This window comes from Balaenoptera acutorostrata, chromosome 1 (genome assembly GCF_949987535.1).
Source record: "Balaenoptera acutorostrata chromosome 1, mBalAcu1.1, whole genome shotgun sequence".
Taxonomy (NCBI): Eukaryota; Metazoa; Chordata; class Mammalia; order Artiodactyla; family Balaenopteridae; genus Balaenoptera; species Balaenoptera acutorostrata.
The window spans coordinates 99894673-99918683 of record NC_080064.1 but is presented as its reverse complement, the minus strand read 5'-3'; the positions used below and the strand labels follow the sequence as shown (position 1 = coordinate 99918683).

The window sequence follows — 24011 nt, the reverse complement described above, 5'->3', positions numbered from 1 at the left end:
AAGAAAAGGGGAGGCTGGAGGCAAAGAGAACAATTAAGAATGTTGTTAAAAATAATCCAAGCATAAGAAAAGGTCCTGTATGAAGAAAACGGTAAAAGGAATGTGGACAGGTTAGACATATTGTTTAATGAAAAGTATACTTACCTATTTGAAAATAATAAAATAGAAATAAATACATAAAATAAAATAGAAAATAGAAAAGAAACTGGTAATATTGGCTGCCGCTCAAGGGAACTGGGTGGCTGGAAAATGGGTGGGAGGGGACTTTTTACTCATGTCCTTTCCTACCATTTTAAGCATGTGATTATAGTTCCTATATACTCAAAATTTTTTTTAAAAAAGACTAATGGAAATGGAGGAAGAGAACCTAATGACAGGAAGAAGAATTTACAGGACTGAAATACTAATTGAACATGAGAGGAGAGGTTAAGGATGAAAAAGATGATGCCAGTGTTCCGACCCTATGTGACTAAAAGAGAATAATGGTGGGATGAGCAGAAATGCAGAGGTTGGCAGGAAGTTCTGATAAAGGGAGAAGGGAAAATAATAGTAAGTACATATTAAAATTATCACCTAGTTCAGAAATCCGTAAGTAGTCAAACTGTCTATCAAAAATTATCACGACTAGTTTCCCCTATCCAGGGTTTTTATTTTCAGGAGCTGATCCATATAAGGACTTTAACTTTTTTATTTTTTTCAAAAAGATGAAGGAGTTTGTGCACTGGAGACAGAAAAGAACAATGACACCTGATCCTACAGTGTGTGTTTTTCTGAGCTTTAAAGGGGAGAACTTATAGAAGATGAAGGAAATACTTTTATCAGGGGTTTTTCAAGGCTCAAAGTATACATAGTCGGCCCTCTGGATCCATGGATGCCGAAACATTGGGCTGACTATACTACAATGTTTTATATAAGGGACTTAAGCATCCCCGGATTTTGGTATGGGGGGGTGGGGTGGGTCCTGGAACCACTACCCCACAGATACCTAGGGACAACAGTATACATACTGATTTTGATATGCAATAAGGCTTTGGAACTTTATGGAATTTACTAGGAAAATGCTCCCAGGGGATCAAATGTTCTTAGCAGTGCCATGACAGAGCATCAGTAACGGCAGTAGATGCTCAGGCACAATGAATGCTGGAAGAGGCACCCAGAGTGTAGACACATTCTTGAACACAAGAAATACCTACAGATTACCAGAAATAATTGGGGAGGGAGAATGAGGGAGCATGAGCTGAGAAAATATAAGAACGAATGAACCTGTGATTGATTGGTCTCTTTCATACCAATAGCTTGTGCCTACACTATGTACTTGGTAGTATGCTAGGCACTAGGTAAAAAGACTTGGTTGCAGTAACCAAGAATTTCACAGGTCTGTTATGGGGCAAATGTGCCAAAGTAAACAATGACAGAAACTAGTGGAACGTTTTAATGTTTCAGTTTCTTAAATAGAGTTGTGTTTTTTTTTTTTAAATTAGAGTTTGAAAAAGTTCATTAAACTTTGTTCTGTCAGTCTGATCCAATTTCTCTTACCTATTTTAGAAGAAAACTTTCGAGGCCCACAGAGGTATGTGATTTTTCAAAAATCACACTGGTGACCAAAAGCACAGCAAGGAGAGGCCAAATCTACTGAGGTTCAGAATCATTCCTTCCCACTACCCCACAATACCTCATTTATAATTCATTAAATGGATGACTCTTCTGATTTCTTCATTCACGGATACATGTTAAAAACAGTATAGTGAAAAAAGCATGGCTTCTGAATTAGACCAACCTGGGGTCTGAATTTTTTGACAAATTACACTGCTTTGCTTAGCATTAAGGCTGGTCCTAATAAAATAGCTAAATGTTCTAGAAGAAATTATAATGAACCTACGCTCCTCACCAAAGATTGGGCATCTGAGTTTGTACCTGCTTAGGCTTTATGCTCCTGTCCAAGGATTTTGTAACAGATTATATGAATACTACTCAGCAAAGCTAACAGAAAAGAAGATTTAAAAATGGTAGTATTAATTCTAGGCAACGACTTATTACAAAATAGCCATGGCAATTAAGCTTTAGGGTTTATTTCGCCCTATAAGGGTAATAACTCACCTACTAAGTTAAGGGGGTAACACATAATCAAGGAAATCCACTTTAAAAGTATAAATATCTTTCATGAGCTCTAACAGAGTCCTCAAATTTCAGTATCTATTTATAACATTTTCCACATCTCTCCTAAATAATTTTGATAAACCCATTTCTCAAAAAGTGCCTTAAAGACGGTATTGTCTAAACTAAAAGCAAAGGGATCCATTTTTCAGTTATGGTACTTTTGAAGTTGTACACAAATATTCTACTAGTTAGGCTGAAGGGAAAAAAATGTGCTAGTAGCACTTTTTTCAGCCCTAAAATTCTGTCGGCATTTATGTTTTAAAAATGCTGAATCATGAAATAAAGGAAACAGTCAGTGCAAAGAATCCAAACACGTAGTTCATCTCATACCTCAAGTTTCCTAATTATGGCATCTTTTCATTTTGCAACCAAGTAACTGAAGAGTCTAAGTAACTAGAGGAATAGAGCTCATTCTCAGAAACTGAATTTGAGGATAAAACTAAAAGTATTTATTTCTGCAAGTTATTATACTTTCAACTTCCTGTTTTATTTAGGCAGCTCATCATGACCATTTCAGGTAACAGTGCAGAAGTTAGAAAACCCAACTTCCTCTTTATAAAGTGATAAAAACTTCAGCAGTTAGTTATGAGAATGGTTGACCTTACTAGCTTTTATAGAAATACTTGCAAGGAAATCGGAGACCATCACCACCAAATTCACCTCTGGGTTCATTGCTTTCAGAAAATGTAAAAAGATAAAAAGCAGTATTAAAATATATTTGGATCTTTAACCATGGTCATTTTTAAGTCTTTTGTCATTTACAGACAGTTCTGGGTGTACTCTGATGATTTTGCAAATATGTTCCTATAAAAGAGTTTCATCTTCAAGAAATTCATGGAAAAGACTCTGACAAGTACAGGTTTCTGGTAACTGACTGTACTGCTGAACTGAATGAATAAGCATTTTCAGAACTCTAATGAAAAACTGATGAACTCATAAAAGTGCTAACAAAAGATCAAGATGAAAAAAAAGAAATTAATTACATGGGACTGAGTGAACTGATGAGGATGAGTATAATTTTTGTGACTTTCTGTCTGAATTAAAAAAAAAAAAATCCCACAAGGACTCAGAGGAAAAGAATATACAAATCAATTTTCACTGCAAAGTAAAGGAGCTGTTACAGTGGAAAAAAAAAAAAAAAAAAAAAGAAAGCAAATTACACATTGAGCTCATGTTTTTTTTTTAATTCCTATTCCTATCTAATGATTATTTTTATAATAAATAATTGATTGAAAGGTAAAAAAATATATATATATTTGGCATGACACACGTGTTAAAAAAATCAAATCAAATGCAGTTGAGGTCTTAGTTAAAATAAGAAAAAAATGAAAACTTCACGGTTCCTTTGAGGAAGAATCAATATACAAACTAAGCCTGAAAATATCTTGTTTGTAATAGTGTCTTGGTTATGAAAGTTTTGTACAAGAATCTCGTTTAAGGGTCACTTATTGTTTATGAATGCTAAGATATTCATATCAACAAGTCTTTTTGGAAAAATACTTTTTCAATTCTTGAATTCAGTTAAAAGGCATCAGAAGCCTGGAGGAAAAGGGGTCAAGGTAGGTATAAAATTGAAGGAGAACTTAAGTAATCTTACAAGTCAAAGCCCTTTCTTTTTACTTATTGATCCACAACAGAGAAACACAGATCAGTTCATCTCTGAGAATAAAAATTGAACAAAATTTCAGTAATCCCAAATCATATGGATTTATTATATGAGATTTTTTATATCAGCTATTCTTAATTATCTACACTAATGAAAACAACGTAGTTAATCTAAAACCTGTTCACTGAATATAAAATTCATCAACAGTTTTTGGCCGTAGATTTACCTTACTAATTATGATTTGCTTGCTTCGTCATTATTAAAATTAAACAGCAAAAGAAGTATGCTGGGAGATAAGAGAAAACTGGTCAGAGATCTGCTATTACAAAATCAAGGCTATTAATGTTACTAATTTGAACGCTGTCAATATCTAAAGACATCTTAATTTACACTTTGAAATACATATTTTCCCCCAAGTTTAATTAGAAAGGCATTCTAACCCTGTGTCAAAAACAAAAACCCAACACTGGTAAACTTCAAAGTTTATTACCTTAAATTCTTAGTGAAATTTTGCTGTAACAGTATTTTTGCTTAAAGTAAGTGGACCATCAGTTGGGCTAACAAATGTTTTGTTATCCCATGATTGTCACTGTAACTTAATTTCATGTGAATCATAACTGTTTGCCTTAGAATAAACATTTTACTATAGTTTTCTCTCTAGCATAAGTTCACATACAGTGTAAAATGCCCTTTCCCCCCCTAAATCTTACACATTTATGAGAATCAATTTCCAAGTGAGAGAAAATCTAACGCTGAAGTGTTGTTAAACGGCATGTGAATGTTTAGCACTCTCTTCAGCGTTTCAAAATGGCATGGCATATGTATGATATATCAAATTATTCTGTACAGAGGACTCTTGGATCATAAACAGTCCCCTTTGCCATCCCAATCTCTTTTATCAAAAGAGGAAAACCCCAGATACATTTACAGAGCATTCAAGGGTGTACGTTTTGTAAAAGCCACTGTGGAAAACAAAAGACATAATTGTTGTCCTATTACGAGTTATGTAATGAAACTACTGTAATTTCCACGGACTCTGAAGTCTTTAACATATTTACTGAAAAGCCTGACAAACTGTTAAGAAAGGTGTGCAGTTGTCAGGAAAAAAGTTATTCCACCTAAGGTGAAATAGTCTCTTGTATTTAAGACACTTTTAAAGAAATAAGTATACAAATTACTCAGTGGCAAGGTCAACTATAATCAAAAAGATACCACACTGGAGCACCAAAGAAGGCAAGATGCTTTGTCCAGACTTGAATGTGTTAACATGAAGTTTATGTGCTACATAAAACCTTTCTGGAGTTAAAAAGAAAAAATCATTGGCTAGTCTTGTTAACAAGAAATGGAAAACTATTTTTCAAAAATTATCGTTAAAAGATTGTAAGATGGAAGGGATGGAGTCACCGTGGGCGCCGTATACATACAATCAAGGGAGTGTCTACAGAGAAAAGAGTGGTGTTCAAATCCTGAAGCAAATGTCCCTGAGGCTTACACATTTATTACTGCGAATTAGTTCAGCGGACAGCATGTGGGAAAAGAGGTGTGTGTGGATAGGCGGCCAACACCTTAGGGACCTCTCCCTGTCGAGAAGTCGTGACAGCAAAATCACTTCCTGAGGAAGGAGGAGCAAAAGGGAAGTTAAGAGGCCACCCTGACCAGGAAGTGACTCGCCCTACGCTAGCCCCAATCATATCTAAAGATGGGGGGATGGGGTGAGCCCCAGCAACTAAAGGCGGTAAAATAACTGCTTCTTGATACGTCGCGACATCATCGTCGCCCCCTCTCTTAAATACAAAAAGAGTCCACAGTCACGATTCAATAAGGGAAAGTCTCTTCTCTCGCAGGAAGGCCACTGGGCTGTGCGTCAGGCCCGGGGGGAAAAGAGAGTTGAGGAATGGGGAACTGGGGCCACCGTGAGGCAGAGGAAAGCCCCTCAAGAGGGAAGCATCCCGACTGCGGAGAGCGTATGCCAGCACAGGCCAAGAAGCTTCTTTCTTCCGGGGGTACTGCCGGGGTTCCCACAGCAGCCGAGTCGGGCCCCCGTTCCCTGTCTCGGGAAGAGGTAAGAGAGAGAGGCGGACCCCTTACCTTCTCCTCATCCGACACCCGATCCTCGAAGTCGGCCATCTTGGGCTGTTCTGGCCCAGCCCGGCCCTGGCGCGAGGCAGGCCGGGAAGGAGGCCGAATGATGGAATCACAGCGAGGGCCGTCTGAAGGACCCGCCCGGAAACGCCGACCGCTAGGGCGCCATGTCAGTTACGGGCGGGGGTGATGGGCCCAGGCGCCGACGCCCCAGTAAGTCGGCGTGACTTAAATGATTTTAAGTCTAATCTTTTTCTCACTGAGTTACATTAATTTCCCCATTCATCTATGGGACGTTGGGAGCGTGCTTCGGCTGGTATTGGCGTCCGAGCTCCGGCCGACCAAATTGCAGTCGCTACTCCTGTAGATTTTCCGAGTACCAGTGCTCTCCATGGCAGCCGAGTCCGAAGGGCTAAATGCTGCTCGGACTCTGGAACGGTCAGTGGCTTTTTCAACCCCAGGAATGGGGTGGAAGGTGACCCTCACGCGTATGGAGGCTAAAACACTTCACTCCGGGGTCACATCTTAGCCCAGTTCCTCCAGAATAGGTGCCGCTATCCGCCCCTTCCCTCCCTCGGAAGGTATAGGTAGCCCCAGTCCTGGGGCACTCCTCCACCTTCCAAATCTTCTCGGTCCCCGTTCCCTGGGACTCTCAGCCTTCACAGAGGCCAACTTCAGGTCCGCCACTATCCCAGGATTCCCGACTCCCGGTTTCCTGCCCTTCTCCCCTCCCAACTCCCGGCGCCACCGGGAGCGGCAAGATGGCGGACGGTGACGGCTTAGGTGAAGCAGCGACTGCTGCGGCGTCTTCTCCTGCCCCTGCTCCTGGCCTGAGCCCGCCGCTGGGCTGGAGGGAGCGGCTGCGGGCCGGGCTGGCAGGCACTGGGGCCTCGCTGTGGTTCGTGGCGGGGCTGGGGCTGCTTTACGCTCTGAGGGTCCCGCTGAGGCTGTGTGAGAATTTGGCAGCGGGTGAGAGGCCCAGAGCTCCCGAGGGACGGGCGCGCGGGGGGGACTGGGGGGCAGGAGAGGTGCCGGGGGCAAGGGCCAAAGGGCAGAGATTCTCAGTATCACTAGAGGGCTTCGCAGAATGAGTCGGTGTGTGCGACCGAGTGGGTTCTTTTTCTCTTGGGCCGCTACTTCGCAGCTGATTGCCAAACCTGAGCTGCAACTACCGGCTCCTCCCTAAAGCTCTTAAGGTCCGCCCTCTCCCTTCTGTCCTCCTTCACCCGAGGAGAAGCCACCTGATAAGCTGGAAGCTTCAGGTGGTAGGGCAGATGAGAGCATTTTCAGACTTGAATGCAGAATTTATACACACCTTTTGATTCTCCCCCCACTCAGCGGAGAGAACCCACACCCAGACAATAAAAATCTGAAAGAAACCAACACAATCGTAGCCAGCCATTCTCATGTTTTAAAATAGTTTTGTCAGGAAATAGTTTTCATGATATTTTTGTCCGTTCTCTGTTTTAGGCTTTATCTTGAGTAATAAAATAGAACAGTACAGGAAGTAAAGAGAAAGAGAGCCACAAACAGCAGTGGATTCTTTTCTTAGTTCTTTCTTCCAACATTTGTAGAGAGCTTGCTGTGTAGTGTGGGCTGAAGTTACAAAGACGTATATAAGAGGTGATGATTCCCTTGGATTCTGCAAATATTATTCTTTAGCTGTAGCCAGGAGAGAGTGGATGGGAGCTAGGGCCTCTTACCATGTCATTACAAATTGGCAGCCTCAGATTAAAATGGAAGTATTTCTGTTATGATTATGACTGTCAGTACTGTGTTTTATTTTTCTGTAACAAGAGAAGGCAAATGTCCCCTTTTCTATTCTGTGAAATGACATGAAAGACTGTGAGATAATGTTCTGAAATGTTTTGGACTTTTTAAGAACATAATATGTAAATTCAGATGCAACTAACACACTAAAATAAGCTAGATAAATTGGCCTTCCTAGACTGTTTGAAAAGCTAATTTGGTGTTTCTGTTACAGGTTAATGAAGTGACTACTAATGGTTTGTATGCTCAGTGAAATGTTATTGAGTTTATCATTTTTTTTTTTACATATTAACTAGATATACCATTTAGATGGGAGTCAATGACTTTACAGATTTTTAATTCTTTCTAAAACCCAAAGTATTTATGAGACAATTGTTTGAAGTGAAGAATCTGGTCTAGGTTTTCAGTGAATCAGGTTTAGGGAGCTCTTAGTTTGCTCTTCTTTTTGGGTTATTTTGCCTTTGTAGCTGACATACCAAATACACACACTGGTTCCTTCCCTCTAATTTGAAACACTGGTTTGTATCTCACCAAAATAATTAGGAAGTAGTTTTAATCCTCCTTTGTAACAGTATGTTTGTTTAGATTATCCTTATGGAATTGCAAAAGTTCTTGTCTAAATTATGATATTCCTGGTTTTATTCTCAACAGCAAGCTAAATGATCTCATTTTGATTTGCCTATTTAACAAATCAGCAGTGTAAAATCCTACCTTTACATATGTGAAGGCATTTTAAAGATATGATACAATGAGAATTTAAAGTAGCTTTTTAAAAATTACAACTTTCTCAAATGAATCTCAGACTAGATATTAATACTACTTATGTCCCTCCACTCATAAAGACACCTGCATATTTGTAACTTGGGTACTTATTTTTTTTAACTTTGATTTTTTTATTCTTTTTGGCAGTGACAGTATTTTTAAATTCATTGACGCCCAAATTCTATGTGGCACTTACAGGGACATCTTCTTTGATATCAGGACTAATATTTGTAAGTAGTTTCCATTTCCTTCGTGCTTTGGTGTTTATCTAAATATCAAACCTCTTTAAATAGTTATTATAATAATTACAAATACTTATAGATCAGCATTCTCAAAATTTTTCACATTCTCAAAATGTGAAAAAACATTTAAAAAAACACTGCAACTTCTCCACTTTTAGAGATTGATAGTATTCATTTGCGTGTAAAAGACTATTGTATGTTGGGGGGGGGTGTGGTGGGAGGTGGGTTGTGATCTAAATGCTTGCAGGCTCGGTTTAGTAACAAAAGTGAGTAAAATTGGCAGAGTGTAAAAATTGAAATTTTTATTTACTTTGAAGACTGGGTAATCTGGACAGTACATGCTCCTTCTAGAAAAGACTAAAGCTAATTGTTGCCATGTAGACTTGCAGACCAGTATTACCAGGTCTTCCAGTTTTTTCAGACGATTTCAAGAGAACCTGGATATAAAGTTTTTATATAAAATCTTCCAGTACTTTAATGTTGGCAACATCGGGCAGACTAAAAATTTATCTATCTTGAATTAGGCTTATAGGCTGCCAGTTACCTTCTCTAGAGTGTTTAAGAGCAGAGTTTGGGAGACAGGCTAACCATCACTTTAGCTGTATGACTTCAAGAAAGTGAATTAACTTTTTTCTAAAGCTCCAATTTCCTCATCTGTACACTGGAGATAATAATAGTATCAACTTGGAAATTCCTTGGTGGTCTAGTGGTTTAGGACTCAACTCAATTAATTTTTTAAAAATTTAATTAATTAATTATTTTATTTTTGGCTGCACTGGGTCTTCGTTACTGTGCGCGGGTTTTCTCTAGTTGTGGTGAGTGGGGGCTACTCTTCCTTGCAGTGCACAGGCTTCTCATTTCAGTGATTTCTCTTGTTGTGGAGCACGGGCTCTAGGGCACGCAGGCTTCAGTAGTTGTGGCTCGTAGGCTCTAGAGCGCAGGCTCAGTAGTTGTGGCGCACGGGCTCAGTTGCTCCTCAGCGTGTGGGATCTTCCCGGACCAGGGCTTGAACCTGTGTCTCCTGCATTGGCAGGAGGATTCTCAACCACTGAGCCACCAGGGAAGCCCCAGAGGACTCCGCACTTTTCACTGCCGAGGCCTGGGTTGGATCCCTGGTCAGGGAATTAAGATCCCATGAGCCACCCAGTGTAGCCAAAAAAAAAAAAAAAAAAAAAGTATCAACTTCATAGTTATGAGGATTAAATGAGATAGTGTGTGTGAAAGCTTGCAACAACATGACATACACTAATGAATTTTGGCCACGTTATTCTAAGAAGTGCCACAATAAAGAAACCTGTTTAATTCAGCTTTCCCTTGCTTTATTTAACCAAGCTATCATTTTTATTTTAAAAAGATTTTTTAAAATTTTATAATCTTTATTAACATCCCTGAGAACTAGTGTTTCATAGTATAAACTTTGGAAAAATACTGCTACAGATAAAAATCTTAGGAAGTATTATGGCATGCATGGCCAATGAAATTTTTCTGTATTTTTTTCTCATCTCTAGGTGGTGCTCTATAACTATAGTAGAAATGTAAAAATAATAGCATTTATATTGGAGTAGTTTTTTGTTTTTTTTTTAAATAGGGACGAACACTTGACCATTTTGTTGAAGTGAAATACCAGATGAGAAAGAAATTTTTCTCTTGACTGAAAAAAAATTATTGAGGAATTCTGGGTGAAAACTCTTTATTAAAAACCTCGAAATTTATTGATTTATAAAGCCTACTCATAATTTAGCATATTTTGTCATAGCATATAAAAATCTAAATAAACAAAATAAACTATCTTTAAACAGCTGATGTAGTAGAAAAAGCATTGTTCTTGGAACCAGCAGATGTAGTTTTGAGTCTTGACTCTGCCATTTACTATCTGATAACTTTGGGCAAGTCACATGAATTCTGAGTCTTAATTTCCTCATTTATAAGGAGGGGAGAAAACTTCCATATATATAATATACAACTTACGTATGTAATATGTAAAAGTTTTTAAAATTTGTTGTTACTTTTTTTAAACCAGCATTTTAAATTTACAAAAATTAAGAATTCAAATAACATTTTAAAGGTTAAACTGTGTCATTACCCTTGAAATATTGATGAGTTTTTATCAGCAAAGTTTATTTATAATTTCTTTTACCACCTGAAATGAGAAAGCTAGTTGTGCTGCTTGTGTTATTTCTGCCTAAAGAGGTAATGTGCTTGGAAGCTTGAAGAATAGCAACAAAGCCAGTTGTTTAATTATTACGAGTAAAAAGATTACTCTGAAAGGAGAATAAAAGAGCCAATGGGAGTGCATAACATAGCTTTCTGGTCTGTGGAGTCAGGAAAAGTTCCCTCGGACATGTCATTTAAGCTCAGACCCAAAGGAGCCAGCAAAGGGCGTTGAAAAGGCTGGAGTATCCGAACATGAAACATTCTGCTCATTCAACACAGAGAGCTGCTTTTGATTCCTCTTCTTGTAACAATGATAAACCATGGAAACAGAAAGATATGAATATCCTGATTTTTAAATGGTTCAATATGGGAATCAACTTGACTCTTAACCTACATTAATAATACTACCAAATAGTGGAGTAGTACTTTATTGTTTAAAAGCACTGGGGCTTCCCTGGTGGCGCAGTGGTTGAGAATCTGCCTGCTAATGCAGGGGACACGGGTTCGAGCCCTGGTCTGGGAAGATCCCACATGCCACGGAGCAACTGGGCCCGTGAGTCACAATTACTGAGCCTGCGCATCTGGAGCCTGTGCTCCGTAACAAGAGAGGCCGCGACAGTGAGAGGCCTGCGCACTGCGATGAAGAGTGGCCCCCACTTGCCACAACTAGAGAAAGCCCTAGCACAGAAACGAAGACCCAACACAGCCATAAATAAATAAATAAATAAATATTTAAAAAGCACTTACAATTCTTGTTAACCATATTTACTAGACAGGACATTGAGGCTCTGAGAGGTTAGAAGTTAACTTGCCCAAAACACACAGCTAATATATGGCTGAATTGGGAGTCAAATGTGGGCATTCTAACCCTAGTCTAGTGGTTAATCCACCATGCTAGTTGTTTCACAATTGTTTTTCTTTTAATTATGCTACAGATAGACTAAAATGACATCGTAATGTAAGTTACATTATTTATAGCTTAAACACTTCTGTTTTTTTAATGCTTTATTTACAGACGTATTTCTTCTAGTGTTGCCTAAGCTTGTCTGAATTTCATTACAGTTGTAAAACGGCATTTTACCTTGGCTTGGCATGTGTTATCAGGGAATCTTGTGTTTGGCTTATTTTTTGGAAGGAGGGCACGTTTCAAATGCTGAATTAAACAGGCACATCTTGAGAGGATGTTTTGATTCGAGCTCATATATCTGCTGATTAATTATAGAATTTAAGTGAAAGATGTTTTCTGTCTGTCACAGATATTTGAATGGTGGTACTTCCATAAGCATGGCACATCTTTTATTGAGCAAGTATCTGTAAGCCATTTGCGACCACTGATGGGAGGAACAGAAGGCAGCATTTCAGAGCCAGGTTCTCCTTCCAGCAGCAGAGAAAGTGAAACCGGCAGACAGAATTTGTCAGGTGACTACTACTGACTTTATGTGTATTCAGAGCTGTATTGTTAAGATTGTGTTTGGCTGTGGCAGATAGAAAACTCATAACAGTAGAGAGCAGTTTGTCTTTCCTTTAAATATAGGCAACCTGTGGCTGATATGGAGAGCAATGATCATCAGAGACCTAGACTCCTTCTATTTTGTCTGCGACCATCTCCAATGCAGTTTTTCCTGGTGATTCCAGACAGTTGCTCTGGCTTCAGCCATCATGTCCACAGGCTAGTCATCAGGAAGCAGAATAAGCCAGGAGAAGACGCTTTCCCCACACCCCACCCCACAGCAGCCAAGGACACTTCCGAGCAGTGTCACATACTATTTCAACTTACTTTCTACTGGTCAGACCTTTGTCATATAGCCAGAACTAGCTGTAAGGGAGGCTAGAAATTATAATCATTTTCTCAGTGTATATATGCACAGGTGATTAGGGGATCTTATTACTGATAAAGGAGAGAGCAGAGACAATTAGCCATCTCTGCCAAGAGAGCAAAGTTAGGAAAAATAGTTTTTCTTCTCAATATATTTACAAAGATATCAAAATCTGTTATTCATGTATGGATAATCTGTTGTCATACATAAACTGTAGACTATTCCTCTATATGTATCTAGTAATTACGCAATTAGGAAAGTAAAATATTTGAAGCCAGATAGAAATGACATTTTTGGATTATTGTTTCTTTCATTTGGTATAGGTTATAATCATACAGTTAACTCATACAAATGAGTTAATTCTGCAGAATGTCATAATGTCTCATTTGTTCAATAAACCTAACCACTAGAGTTATATTAATTTAGTAGAAAAATACTACCTGAGTGCAGTTGCTGGCACTTTTTAGGTGTGGTCAGGGAAAGTCTGTAAGAAAGAACTGTTTAAACTGAGCCCTAAAGCTTGAGTGGGGGACTTCCCCGGTAGCGCAGTGGTTAAGAATCCGCCTGCCAATGCAGGGGACGTAGGTTTGAGCCCTGGTCCGGGAAGATCCCACGTGCTGTGGACCAACAAAGCCTGTGCACCACAACTACTGAACCTGTGCTCTAGAGCCCGGAAGCCACAACTACTGAGCCCTCACACCACAACTACTGAAGCCTGCACACCTAGAGCCCATGCTCCGCAGCTAGAGAAGCCACCACATGAGAAGACCACACACTGCAACGAAGAGTAGCCTCCACTCACCACATCTAGAGAAAGCCCACGTGAAGCAACGAAGACCCAATGCAGCCATAAATAAGTAAATAAATAAATTAAAAAAAAAAAAAAGCTTGAGTGGGTGTTGACCAGGATTAGAAGGGATGAGGTTGGCAGCCATTCAGGACTACAGGAAGGAATAATGGTAATTTTCTCTCCCCTACTCCTTTCTCCCCTTTCATAGAATAATTGCAGAACTCTTAAGAATAGGGCATATTAAGATGAATATGAGGGACTTCCCTGGAGGTCCAGTGGTAAAGAATCCACCTTACAATGCAGGGGACCACAGGTTCGATCCCTGGTCAGGGAACTAAGATCCTACATGCCATGGGGCAACTAAGACCGTGTGCCACAACTACTGAACTTGTGCACCTCAACTAGAGCTTGCATGCTGCAAACTACAGAGCTCACACGCTCTGGAACCCGTGCACCACAACTACAGAGCCCATGTGCCCTGGAGCCTGTGCACCACAACTAGAGAAGAGAAAACCCGCACGCCGCAACTAGAGAGAAGCCCGCGCACCACAACGAAGATCCTGCGTGCTGCAACTAAGACCCCGCGCAGCCAAAAAATAAATAAATAAATAAACAAATAATAAATCTTAGAAAAAAAAGATGACTATGACATAGATCTGTCCTCAAGAAGCTCAGAGTCCAGTACGTAAATAATTATAACAATAATGCATTATACAATCTTATTCCCTATTGTGAGATTGAGTAATGAAATAATTGCATAATGAAAGTGAAGATAACCTTAGGAACATTCCAGCTTAGTACAGGATACAGACATATAAATAAGTGATGGCAAAAGATACAAAAGATACTTTTATATAGTGTATAGAAGATACTATGGTGATGAAAAGAGGGAATGGTCAGTTATTCTTGGAAGGAAGGCCACAAAATGTTTCACAGAAGAGATGCATGAATTGACCTCAGAAGTGAGTCACAGTTCTCCTTTGGTTCCACTTTCTCTCCCTGGGTAACTGAATCTCCTTCTATAATATTATCTTCCACAGACATATATATTGGGAGAACCAATGTTAACTTTCTGCCCCCAAGCTCTCTTTTATGTTCTAGACCCACATTTCTAACTCTTTGCTAGAAATCTCCACCTTTGATGGCCCTAAGCAACCCTAAACTCATTCTGTCCAAAGTGAAACTACTAATTATCTTCTTTCAGTAGGTACCTTCCATAATCCTAAAATCTTAATTTCCAAAATAGAAACCTTTGAGTTGTTTTAGATTATATCTCTTTTATTTCTCCTTCCTTCTCCAGACTATTGACCCTCATCGTATGCTATTGATTCCCCTCAAAAATTACCTTGACTCTATTTTACCTTCTTTTATTTCAACATTCAGTGTCCCATATGTAGGCCTTAGATATCTCTTTCCTGGACTATTGCTGTATATCCTAACTGGTTTCCCTGCCTATGATACTTCTTCTTTTAGTACCTTCTCTCCCCTTACTATGTACAAAAGTGGTTCTCAAATTTTTTAGATTCAGGAATCGTTTATACTCCTAAAAATTATTGAAGACCTCAGAGAGCTTTTGTTTATATATTGATTATATCCCCAATATTTACCATATTAGAAATTAAAACAAATTTTAAAAATATTTATTAGTTATTTTTAAAATAATAGGAAACCCAACCCATTGCATGTTAACATTGTTCTATGAACTGAACTGTGTCTCTCCCCCACCTCAAATTCATATGTTGAAGCTGTAACCTCTAATGTAACTATATTTGGAGGCAGGACTTTTAGGAGACAATTAAGGTTAAATGAGGTTGTAAGGGTGGGGTTCTAATGTGATAGGATTGGTAGCCTTAGGAGAAGAAGAGAGATTAATTTCTCTCTCCACTATGGGAGGAGACATGTGAGGACACAGGAAGAAGGCAGCCATCTGTAAGCCAGGAAGAGAGCTCTCACCAGAACCTAACCATGCTGGCACCCTGATTTCAGACTTCCAGACTTCAGAACTGTGAGAAAATAAATTTCTGTTGTTGAAGTCATCCCATCTATGGTATTTAGTTATGGCAGCCTGAGCTAATACACATATCATGAAAAATATATTTTCCAAAACAAGAAAATTTTAATCAGAAGACTGCCATTTCTTTACATTTATTTAAATCTCTTTAATATCTAGCTTAGTAAAAAATTGCTTATTCTCATATCTGCTTCTGCATTGTCTGTTGTGAAATATTGTTTTGCTTGACATCTATGAAGAAAATCTGTTCTCACACTGATATGTAGTTGGAAAAGGGAAAAGTATTTTAATAACCTTTTCAGAAGGTTGTGGCTATTCATTTTCAATACAACACCAAAATTTACTGAGGTACTTTCTTAAAGTTTAGTTGCAGTGTGGAATCTGAAGCTATACCAGTTAACTTTTCATGTTCTGTACATTAGAATCCCTTGGTGTCCCATTTTGAATGGGTCTTTCACTTATGAATAATTTTATAAATCATGCATTGGCCACTTGGAAAATACTCGTTCCCTGAGTTATACATGTCTTCCAAATATTGACATATTGTATAATTTTTAAAAATGACATTTGTTAATACCACTAATCTCACAGGAAAGCCTTTAAGTTGAGAAATGGTCAAGCTCATGGTAACTGATACAAGTTTTTCAAAATTCTGATATGTACTTGAAAGCTCAAGTTTTATCATTGGCAGCAAATACTGTTTTTTCTTCCTTGAATTTGACAGACTCAGTTTGTTCAACTTTGAGAAAATGTTTGCCAGGTATCTGTCTGAATAATCATAAATTTGTCTGTTAGTGACTCTTTCAAGTAAAAGTGAGATTCCATGAAAAAAAAAAAAGGTCAGTCCAGCTCAAAAAACAATTGCTTATACTGGAGACAACCATCATATTTGGTTGCCTTGTTTACTGGGATTGGGGTGAGGAATCCAATGACCACTACTTTAAAGTACCAGAAGTTTTACCAACCATTTATTTTGTACCATTAGCCCAACTTTGCAGGACTGGGACTAGTGTGAGGCAAGTCAGGTGCTTGGGGCACAAAATTTAAGGATGCCCTTACTCTCAGGGTTGAGTTCAAGTCAACAAGTTAAAAAGGTAAACAATGTCTTAGCATTTATTATGAAACGAGTTGTTACTTTGCAGTTCCATGAATCATACTTTGAGAACTGCTGATCTAAACAAAGTCCTGATATTTGTTATTTTTCTGTTTGTAAACCTTTGATGGCTTCTGATTGACTAAGGATAATGTCTAAACTCTTTACATGGTATGTAAGCCCCTTCATCAGTTTCCCCCAGTCTATTTTCTAGCCTCATTTACAGCTCTCCCTCTCACCTTCTACCATGTACTCTAACCTAAGTATGCTGTGTGGTTTTCTGATACTTCCTCTGCTTAGAATGTTCTTCATCTGGCAACCTTCTACTCATTTTTACAGTGGTTCAAGTTTAAATGTCACAACCTTTCTAAAGTCTCCCCTAATTTCTCCAGAACAAACTTAATCACTTCCTTTTTATCTCTTGGAACAAAATATATCTCTATCATAGCACTTACCACACAGTGTAGGTGATAGTTTACATAACTAATTCTCATGCTACATTTAATTCAGTTAAGTTAGTTCCAAATGCTGTGGTAGGTTCCAGAAGTACAAAATGAGCAAAGTTTTAAAAGCTCATATTTTAAAGGAAAAACTGAAAACCAGATAGTCACATTGTAATATGGTAAGTGCTGTACTTGGATTGTGAACCAAATGCTATGGAGACAGAAATAAGGGAATGGCTAGATTTGGTTGTACACTGTGTGACAGCAGGGGTGATCCATGCCTTATTCATCTTTGTGCTATATGTGGCTAGCACTGTACTTAGCATACAGTGACTCTACAATACATGTTGACCAAATTAAGATTTAACTACATTTGATTAAACTGTCTTATTTTCCCCCTTTTTCTCTTTGTTTTTTAGAATGCAAGGTATGGAGAAATCCTCTAAATCTTTTCAGAGGAGCAGAATATAGGAGGTATTACATTTTGCTTTCAGTATAATTATGGCATTGGTTTTAGAATAAAAGTATTATGGAAAAATTTATTTTTACAAATACATCACAGCTCTTCTAGTTGGAGATACTGATATAAGGTAAAATGATTAGCCTAAGGTTTAATTGGCAGCATCTTTACTATATTACAATGAGAAACATTGCTTCAAACCATATGTTTGTGATATAAGTATACATTTGGCTCTTGGTTTATGGCAGAAAGCCTTTTCAAAGAATTCATGAGATTGAGAAAAAATTGCAAATGTCAACATATTCCTGTGCACATGTGCTCAATTGCAAACTTTATTTGACGATTCATTAGAAAATATCAATATGAATGTGAATATAAATTTCATTTGTGCAGCAGTACAGGGCATAGTATTTTTGTATTGTATTTTATATTGCCATTCCCTAGCTACACTATTGTATCCATTTCTCTTCTGGTTTTTATTCTATATGAGAAAACGACTTTTGAAACTTATGACCAAAGATACTTTACTTTTGTTTTGGAAAGGGCTGTGTTTTACCTGGAGGTAGACTGGGGCATGTTGTTTAATTCATTGAACAAGAAACAGTTTATGTCTACTATGTATTGGCACTATGCAAAATGATGGGGATACAAAATAATTCAGCAGTAATCCCTGTGTGTAAGTACTTGATAGTGTAGGACAGTCACATCCTGGGAAGCCAAAGCTAGGCTTTTATGATAGATGCCATTAGCCTATATTAAGGGATTCTGCAAGAAACAGGTCCTTGAACTTCTCACTGTGTTTATTGAAAAGTTTTTAGGCTATTCTTGTTATCTTATAGTATCTACTTCATGAAAATCTTAAAGAGAAATTTCTTATCGTAGTATAAGGAACACTTAATGCTTCTTTTTTGAATGATTAGTTTATCTTAATGTAAAAGTCTAAATTGCACTGGTAATCATTGTGTGGTTCTAGGAAGCTTAGAATCATATCGTAGCCAACCTTTAGCAAGTGTATAGAACTCTTTGGTATGAGCCATTTTATGGCCCAATCCTTGCTTTACTTTACTGAGTCTTTTAAAATTTACTTCTAATTTAAGTTATTGATACTGTACATGTGTTTTTTAGCTGCTTTAAATCATTTTGGGATTAATGTAGATCGTTGATTTTTTTTTTTATGATTTCAGAAAGTATACCAAACTTTGCTAAGGGAACAAGGATTCGCTTTTTCCTTTTTCTTCATGATAATTTCTCCTAAAATAGCTAAAAACTGTAAATAGCAACTTTAAAGGCAACTTATACTATTAAGTAACAAAATCTTTGATCATGTATGTAAATAACACAATGTGCTTTTAAGATGCTTTTTCTGATTATAAAATATATACATATTCATTGTAGAAAGTTGGAAAATAAAAAGATGTATAAAAAAGAAAGTAAAATTCACCTTTTTCTACCACTAAGTGATAACTGCTATTAGTATTTCCATCCAGTCTCTCTTCTATATGCATATATAGAAACAAAACTTGAACATCATAATATATAAAATTCATTATGTGTGAATTTACCACAGAATTTCTTCAAAACATAAATTTCTTCAAAAACATGATTTTTAATAGTTGTACTGTATTCTATTATATGGAGGTACCATACATAACTTACCTACTGTTCCCCCATCCAGATCACAGGTTATATTTCACTGTTAACATTTACTCTAGAGCGATAGCTTTATACATAAATCTTTAGCCACATATATGATTATTTCCTTAGGGTTGATTTGTAGCACTGGAATTACTGAATCAAAAGGTGTGAACAGTTTTTTTCCCCCCTTTAATTTTTTCTTCTTTTAATGGTGGAAAATTTCAAAAATAAACAAAAGTAGAGAGAGTGATATAATGGAATTCCATATACCCATCGTCTAACTAGGTGTGAATATTTTTAAGACTCTTGATAGATATTATCTAATTGATTTCTGGAAAAAGAAATGTAAATACCAATTTATATTTATAACAGCAATATGTGTGAGTCCCACCTCACCCTTGACAATATATATTTGCCAATTTTATAGGTGAATAGTAAAAATTGTTATTTTAATTTGCTATTTGTTAATTACCAATGAGATTGGATATTTTAAAATGTATTTATTAGACAGTTTGTTACCTGCTATTAATTATTGAGGGTTTTAGGAAGAAATGAAAGGTAAAATTTCTAATTTAGTAAAATCTGAAAGAAGTTTTTTTTGCTTTTATGCTTTGAAAACCCTTTATCATCTTGACATCTAGTAAAAATTCACTTGTGTTTTCTTCTAGTTTCTTTGTAGTTTTACTTTTAATACTCAATTCTAATTCACTGAGAATTTATTTAAGTATACTTAAAAAAGTATATATTTAAGTCAAATTGTTTTATCCCTTCAAATTCAACTTTGAAGCACTGTTTGTTGAATAATCTAGCCTTTTCCCTTTTGGTTTTTGATGTTTTATTATTGTACTCTAAGTAGTTTGGATAGGTTATCTCTTTTGTTTTATTGATTATAATAAGCTTTTGAACATCCTGAAATAAGACTTGTAGCAGTATATTTTTGAATTTTAAAAAGTGTCTGTTGTAGCAGACAGATGCTCTCTCATGTTCAATTTACATATTTTATTGTGTTTTGGTAAAGATACACTTGGGTGACTGGTAAAGAGCCACTTACATACTATGACATGAATTTGTCAGCTCAGGACCATCAGACCTTTTTCACCTGTGACACGGACTTTTTACGTCCTTCAGACACAGGTATGTGTCATATCTGTTCTTGGGGTAAACAGTAGTCATAAAAATTATTTTTAAAGTTTTTTAGAGTTATTTATTATACAAAGTTATTTGGCTTGGAGTTGTTTGCATCATTGATAAGAAACCCAGATTAGGGCTTCCCTGGTGGCGCAGTGGTTGAGAATCCGCCTGCCAATGCAGGGGACACAGGTTCGAGCCCTGGTCTGGGAAGATCCCACATGCCACGGAGCAACTAGGCCTGTGAGCCACAATTACTGAGCCTGCGCGTCTGGAGCCTGTGCTCCGCAACAAGAGAGGCCGCGATAGTGAGAGGCCCGCACACCGCGATGAAGAGTGGGCCCCGCTTGCCGCAACTGGAGAAAGCCCTCGCACAGAAACGAAGACCCAACACAGCCATAAATAAATAAATAAATAAAATAAATAAATTTAGAAACCCAGATTAAATTGAAACTAATTATGATTGTAAACTAGGTTATCGTACTTTTTTGTCTTTTATAAAATTTAAATTCTTTATAGAATTTAAAGTATTTTACAAAAATTAATTAAATTGCTTCTTTTATTACTTAAAAAGCCTTTCAGATCGAATACAGCAATTGCTTATACAGAGAACAGTGTACCCAGTTTTGGCTGGGGAAGTTAACACCTATAATTACACATAAAAAAAAAAAAGAGTAAGGCAAAGTTAAACATTGGGGCACAGCATGTAGAGAAAAATGGGGTATATTTTATTCCAGTCATAAGTCAGGGATGCATGTAAAGTGGTGGAAGATCATAGAAATGTCTGTGTTTAGTTCTGTCTAATCTTCTCTGTAGAAGTGAGTATAGAAACTCTTAAATGTTTGGCTTAAAGACAGGGATCTTTATCACAACTATTTTGACTGACCTCTCCCACCTTATCTATGCTTCTACTTTTATCCTTCAAAATTAAAAGTCTCATTCTCTGGGAAGCCTTCCCTGATCTTCTCTACAGTTCTGCAGTACTTAGTCCAAACCTCACTTTTATAATAATTTTAGTTAATTTATTCAACTGTAAACACTTATTTGTTAATTTATCATGTTATTTTAATGTTTGTCCTCCCTAATAATGTGTGAAACTGTGGAAATTAGGGACTATACTTGTCATCTTTGAGTCCCTATCATCTAGCACACTGCCTGATATACTGTAAATATTAATATTTATTCTTTGATGGAAGTATGAATGAATGAATAGCCTTGGTGTCACAGATGTCTTAAGCAATTTCAGTAATAATAGCCAACACTTGTATAACACATTATGCGCCAAGCACTGTTCTAAGCAATTTATATAAAGATACTAATTTAATCTTCCCAATCACTTCATGATATAGGTACTATTATCAGCCACATTTTAAATATAAAGAAACTGAGGCAAAGGGGAAACAAGTAACACGCCCTAAATCAGCTAGCTAATAAATGAAAAAGCTGGGTTTCAAGCTCAAGTTTGGCTCTTAACCACTATACTATTACTGCTTCTACTCATCACATTGATAGGCAGAAGAAAATCACCAACAATTAGGGTCTGAAAAACAGCCAGTTTTCCAACATTGAAGTGAGTTCATTGTGATATATCTCTGCTGCATTAAATATATTCAGCATGTATGGTAGCAGGAAACCCAAGGATCTTTGGTATGATTACATAAAATGGTTTAACTGCAAATCGGAGAAAAAGGAATTGCTTTATGTTTATATGCTTAATGTTTACATTAATGGCAAAAGTATAATGTTAAGGAAATAACAGCAGTGGAAAATCAGTATTGTATTGTTAACTATGAGGACTGAGGTGACTCTGGATATTAAGGCTTCACCTCCTTCTCATGGGCAGAATTGCAAACCTTGGCAGGCTTTTCAAATAGCAACCATGGCTATCCACTAAAGCTGTGGTCTTAAAACATTTTTGTTCACATACCTCCTAAAAGAATTTTGAAAAACTATGTATCCCTTCACACATTTTTAACTTGACATTGTAAGGTGAAATAATTGCAAAGAATGTAATTTTTAACATATTATAAATATAGACATTTAAAAATAAAACTAAAATATTCTATATTTGAATGTATTTCAAGGAATCTAATGACTTGATATCCACCATGATCCATTGAAAAATACATGAACAAATACTCTTAACAGTAGTAAATTTTATATAAGTACTTTTTCTTGTTGAACTCATATCCATTCCACATCTCTATATGATTTTATTATAATATAATTATGTTTGAGAGTTTTTTAATCACACTTAAATGCTTTTCCACAATAAGTTTTTGTATAAATTTTTTTAAATTTAAGTTTCTTTTGATCATAAAGTTCTAAATGGAATCATGTACTTTATATTTTTGTCAAATCCTTGGAGCTACATATTTGGCTCTTCCAACTTTGGAAAGAGTCCTCCATATAACCTAATTGGCTGGGTGAGTTCTCATTGTCATGCCTGTCAACTAAATCAGACTTACTTTCTGACAGAGAAGTCTGACTTCATTTTTTAATTCAGATGAACATGTTAACATGCATCCCCATGACAACCATCTCTCTTCTGAATTCAGATTCTAAGATAGGAAGATAGATAAGTCTTAAAACCTTGCCGTGAGCTTATCACTTGGCCGAAACAAGATTCCACTGCCTTTATTATCCCTTACTAATGCTTTCTTTGCCTTACTATGAGGGTACCTTCCCTTAGGAGCAATGCACGCTTTGATAGTAAGGGGAGAAAGGGTGCTGATAAATGGAACTGATACAAATTATCACTCCCTCCCCACTCTACAATACACTTGAATTCAGAAATTCCAGGGGCCAGAATACTCTATTTCTAATGCTGAGCTTCACTGTTAAATAAGTAAATGGCACAAATCCCTATTATAGGTTCCTTGATTAAAAATGGTTCCTCCCAAACCCAAACTTTGAATTGTCCCCTGAGGCACATGGAGATCTTTACACTCTAGGGCAGTGCACCTTGGAAAGATTCAGGATGGGTGAAAAGTAAGCTTTTCTTTTGTAAAGTAGGAAAAGGTAATATATCTTTAGGGGACGCAGTGAGGCGGGGAGCGTATGTTGGCTAGGAAAGGAAAACCAGCATGACATAGACCAATCAGAGGAACATTCTTCAGGTAGATCAGTTATAGGAAACAGTCATAGATAGTTGAAGATTTAGAAATTGATTCACTTAAAACTGTGTGTCCCATTTTGGTCCTTGCAAAGTTCCATGTAGTACTTCTAGAGGTATGCATAATCCCAGTTAAAGACTGAACTAAACCTTATCCACGAATGATAATCCAGAAATGGACTGTTGGTTCCATATTGATCTTTTCAGATACTCACATAAAGATAATGATTTATGCCTATAGTTTTATATTAAAAAAAGACAAACGTGCCTATATGTGTGATGTGACAAATTCCTCTTGACTATTGTCATCAGTAATTACTAAATTAGTAGATTTTTTAAAATAAATGTATTTATTTTATTTTATTTATTTTTGGCTGCGTTGGGTCTTCGTTGCTCCGTGCAGGTTTTTCTCTAGTTGAGGAAAGCTGGGGCTACTCTTCATTGTGGTGTGCGGGCTTCTCATTGCGGTGGCTTCTCTTGTTGCAGAGCACGGGCTCTAGGCGCTTGGGCTTCAGTAGTTGTGGCTCGCGGGCTCTGGAGCGCAGGCTCAGTAGTTGTGGTGCACGGGCTTAGTTGCCTCATGGCATGTGGGATCTTCCCGGACCAGGTCTCGAACCCATGTCCCCTGCATTGGCAGGCGGATTCTTAACCACTGCGCCACCAGGGAAGCCCTAAATTAGTAGATTTTTGTTCTTATACTGTTGATTTGTTTTTTTAGGACAGTGAACAAACATATCCTCAGGGCC

At 37.3% G+C, this 24011-nt stretch overlaps 2 protein-coding genes across 12 annotated transcripts in view; one reads left to right on the top strand and one right to left on the bottom strand.

Annotated features, from left to right (window-relative positions):
• The window catches only part of CAPZA1 (capping actin protein of muscle Z-line subunit alpha 1), a 49645-nt gene extending 43622 nt beyond the window's left edge, over positions 1-6023 (bottom strand). For both annotated transcript variants that reach the window (XM_007169398.2, XM_057555730.1), the window contains exon 1: positions 5852-6023. In XM_007169398.2, coding sequence (XP_007169460.1) covers positions 5852-5890 — 39 coding nt within the window. In that variant the 5' untranslated portion in view covers positions 5891-6023. The remainder of the gene's footprint in view (positions 1-5851) is intronic.
• ST7L (suppression of tumorigenicity 7 like) overlaps positions 5925-24011 on the top strand; it is a 151711-nt gene continuing 133624 nt past the window's right edge. For 7 of the 10 annotated variants that reach the window (XM_007169396.3, XM_057550822.1, XM_028163374.2 and 4 more), the window contains exons 1-5: positions 6574-6814; positions 8525-8607; positions 12030-12192; positions 17347-17401; positions 20041-20156. In XM_007169396.3, coding sequence (XP_007169458.2) covers positions 6607-6814; positions 8525-8607; positions 12030-12192; positions 17347-17401; positions 20041-20156 — 625 coding nt within the window. In that variant the 5' untranslated portion in view covers positions 6574-6606. Of the gene's footprint in view, positions 6059-6572; positions 6815-8524; positions 8608-12029; positions 12193-17346; positions 17402-20040; positions 20157-24011 lie in introns of those variants that run through there. The other 3 variants (XM_007169393.2, XM_007169389.3, XM_007169395.2) reach the window with 3 other exon arrangements.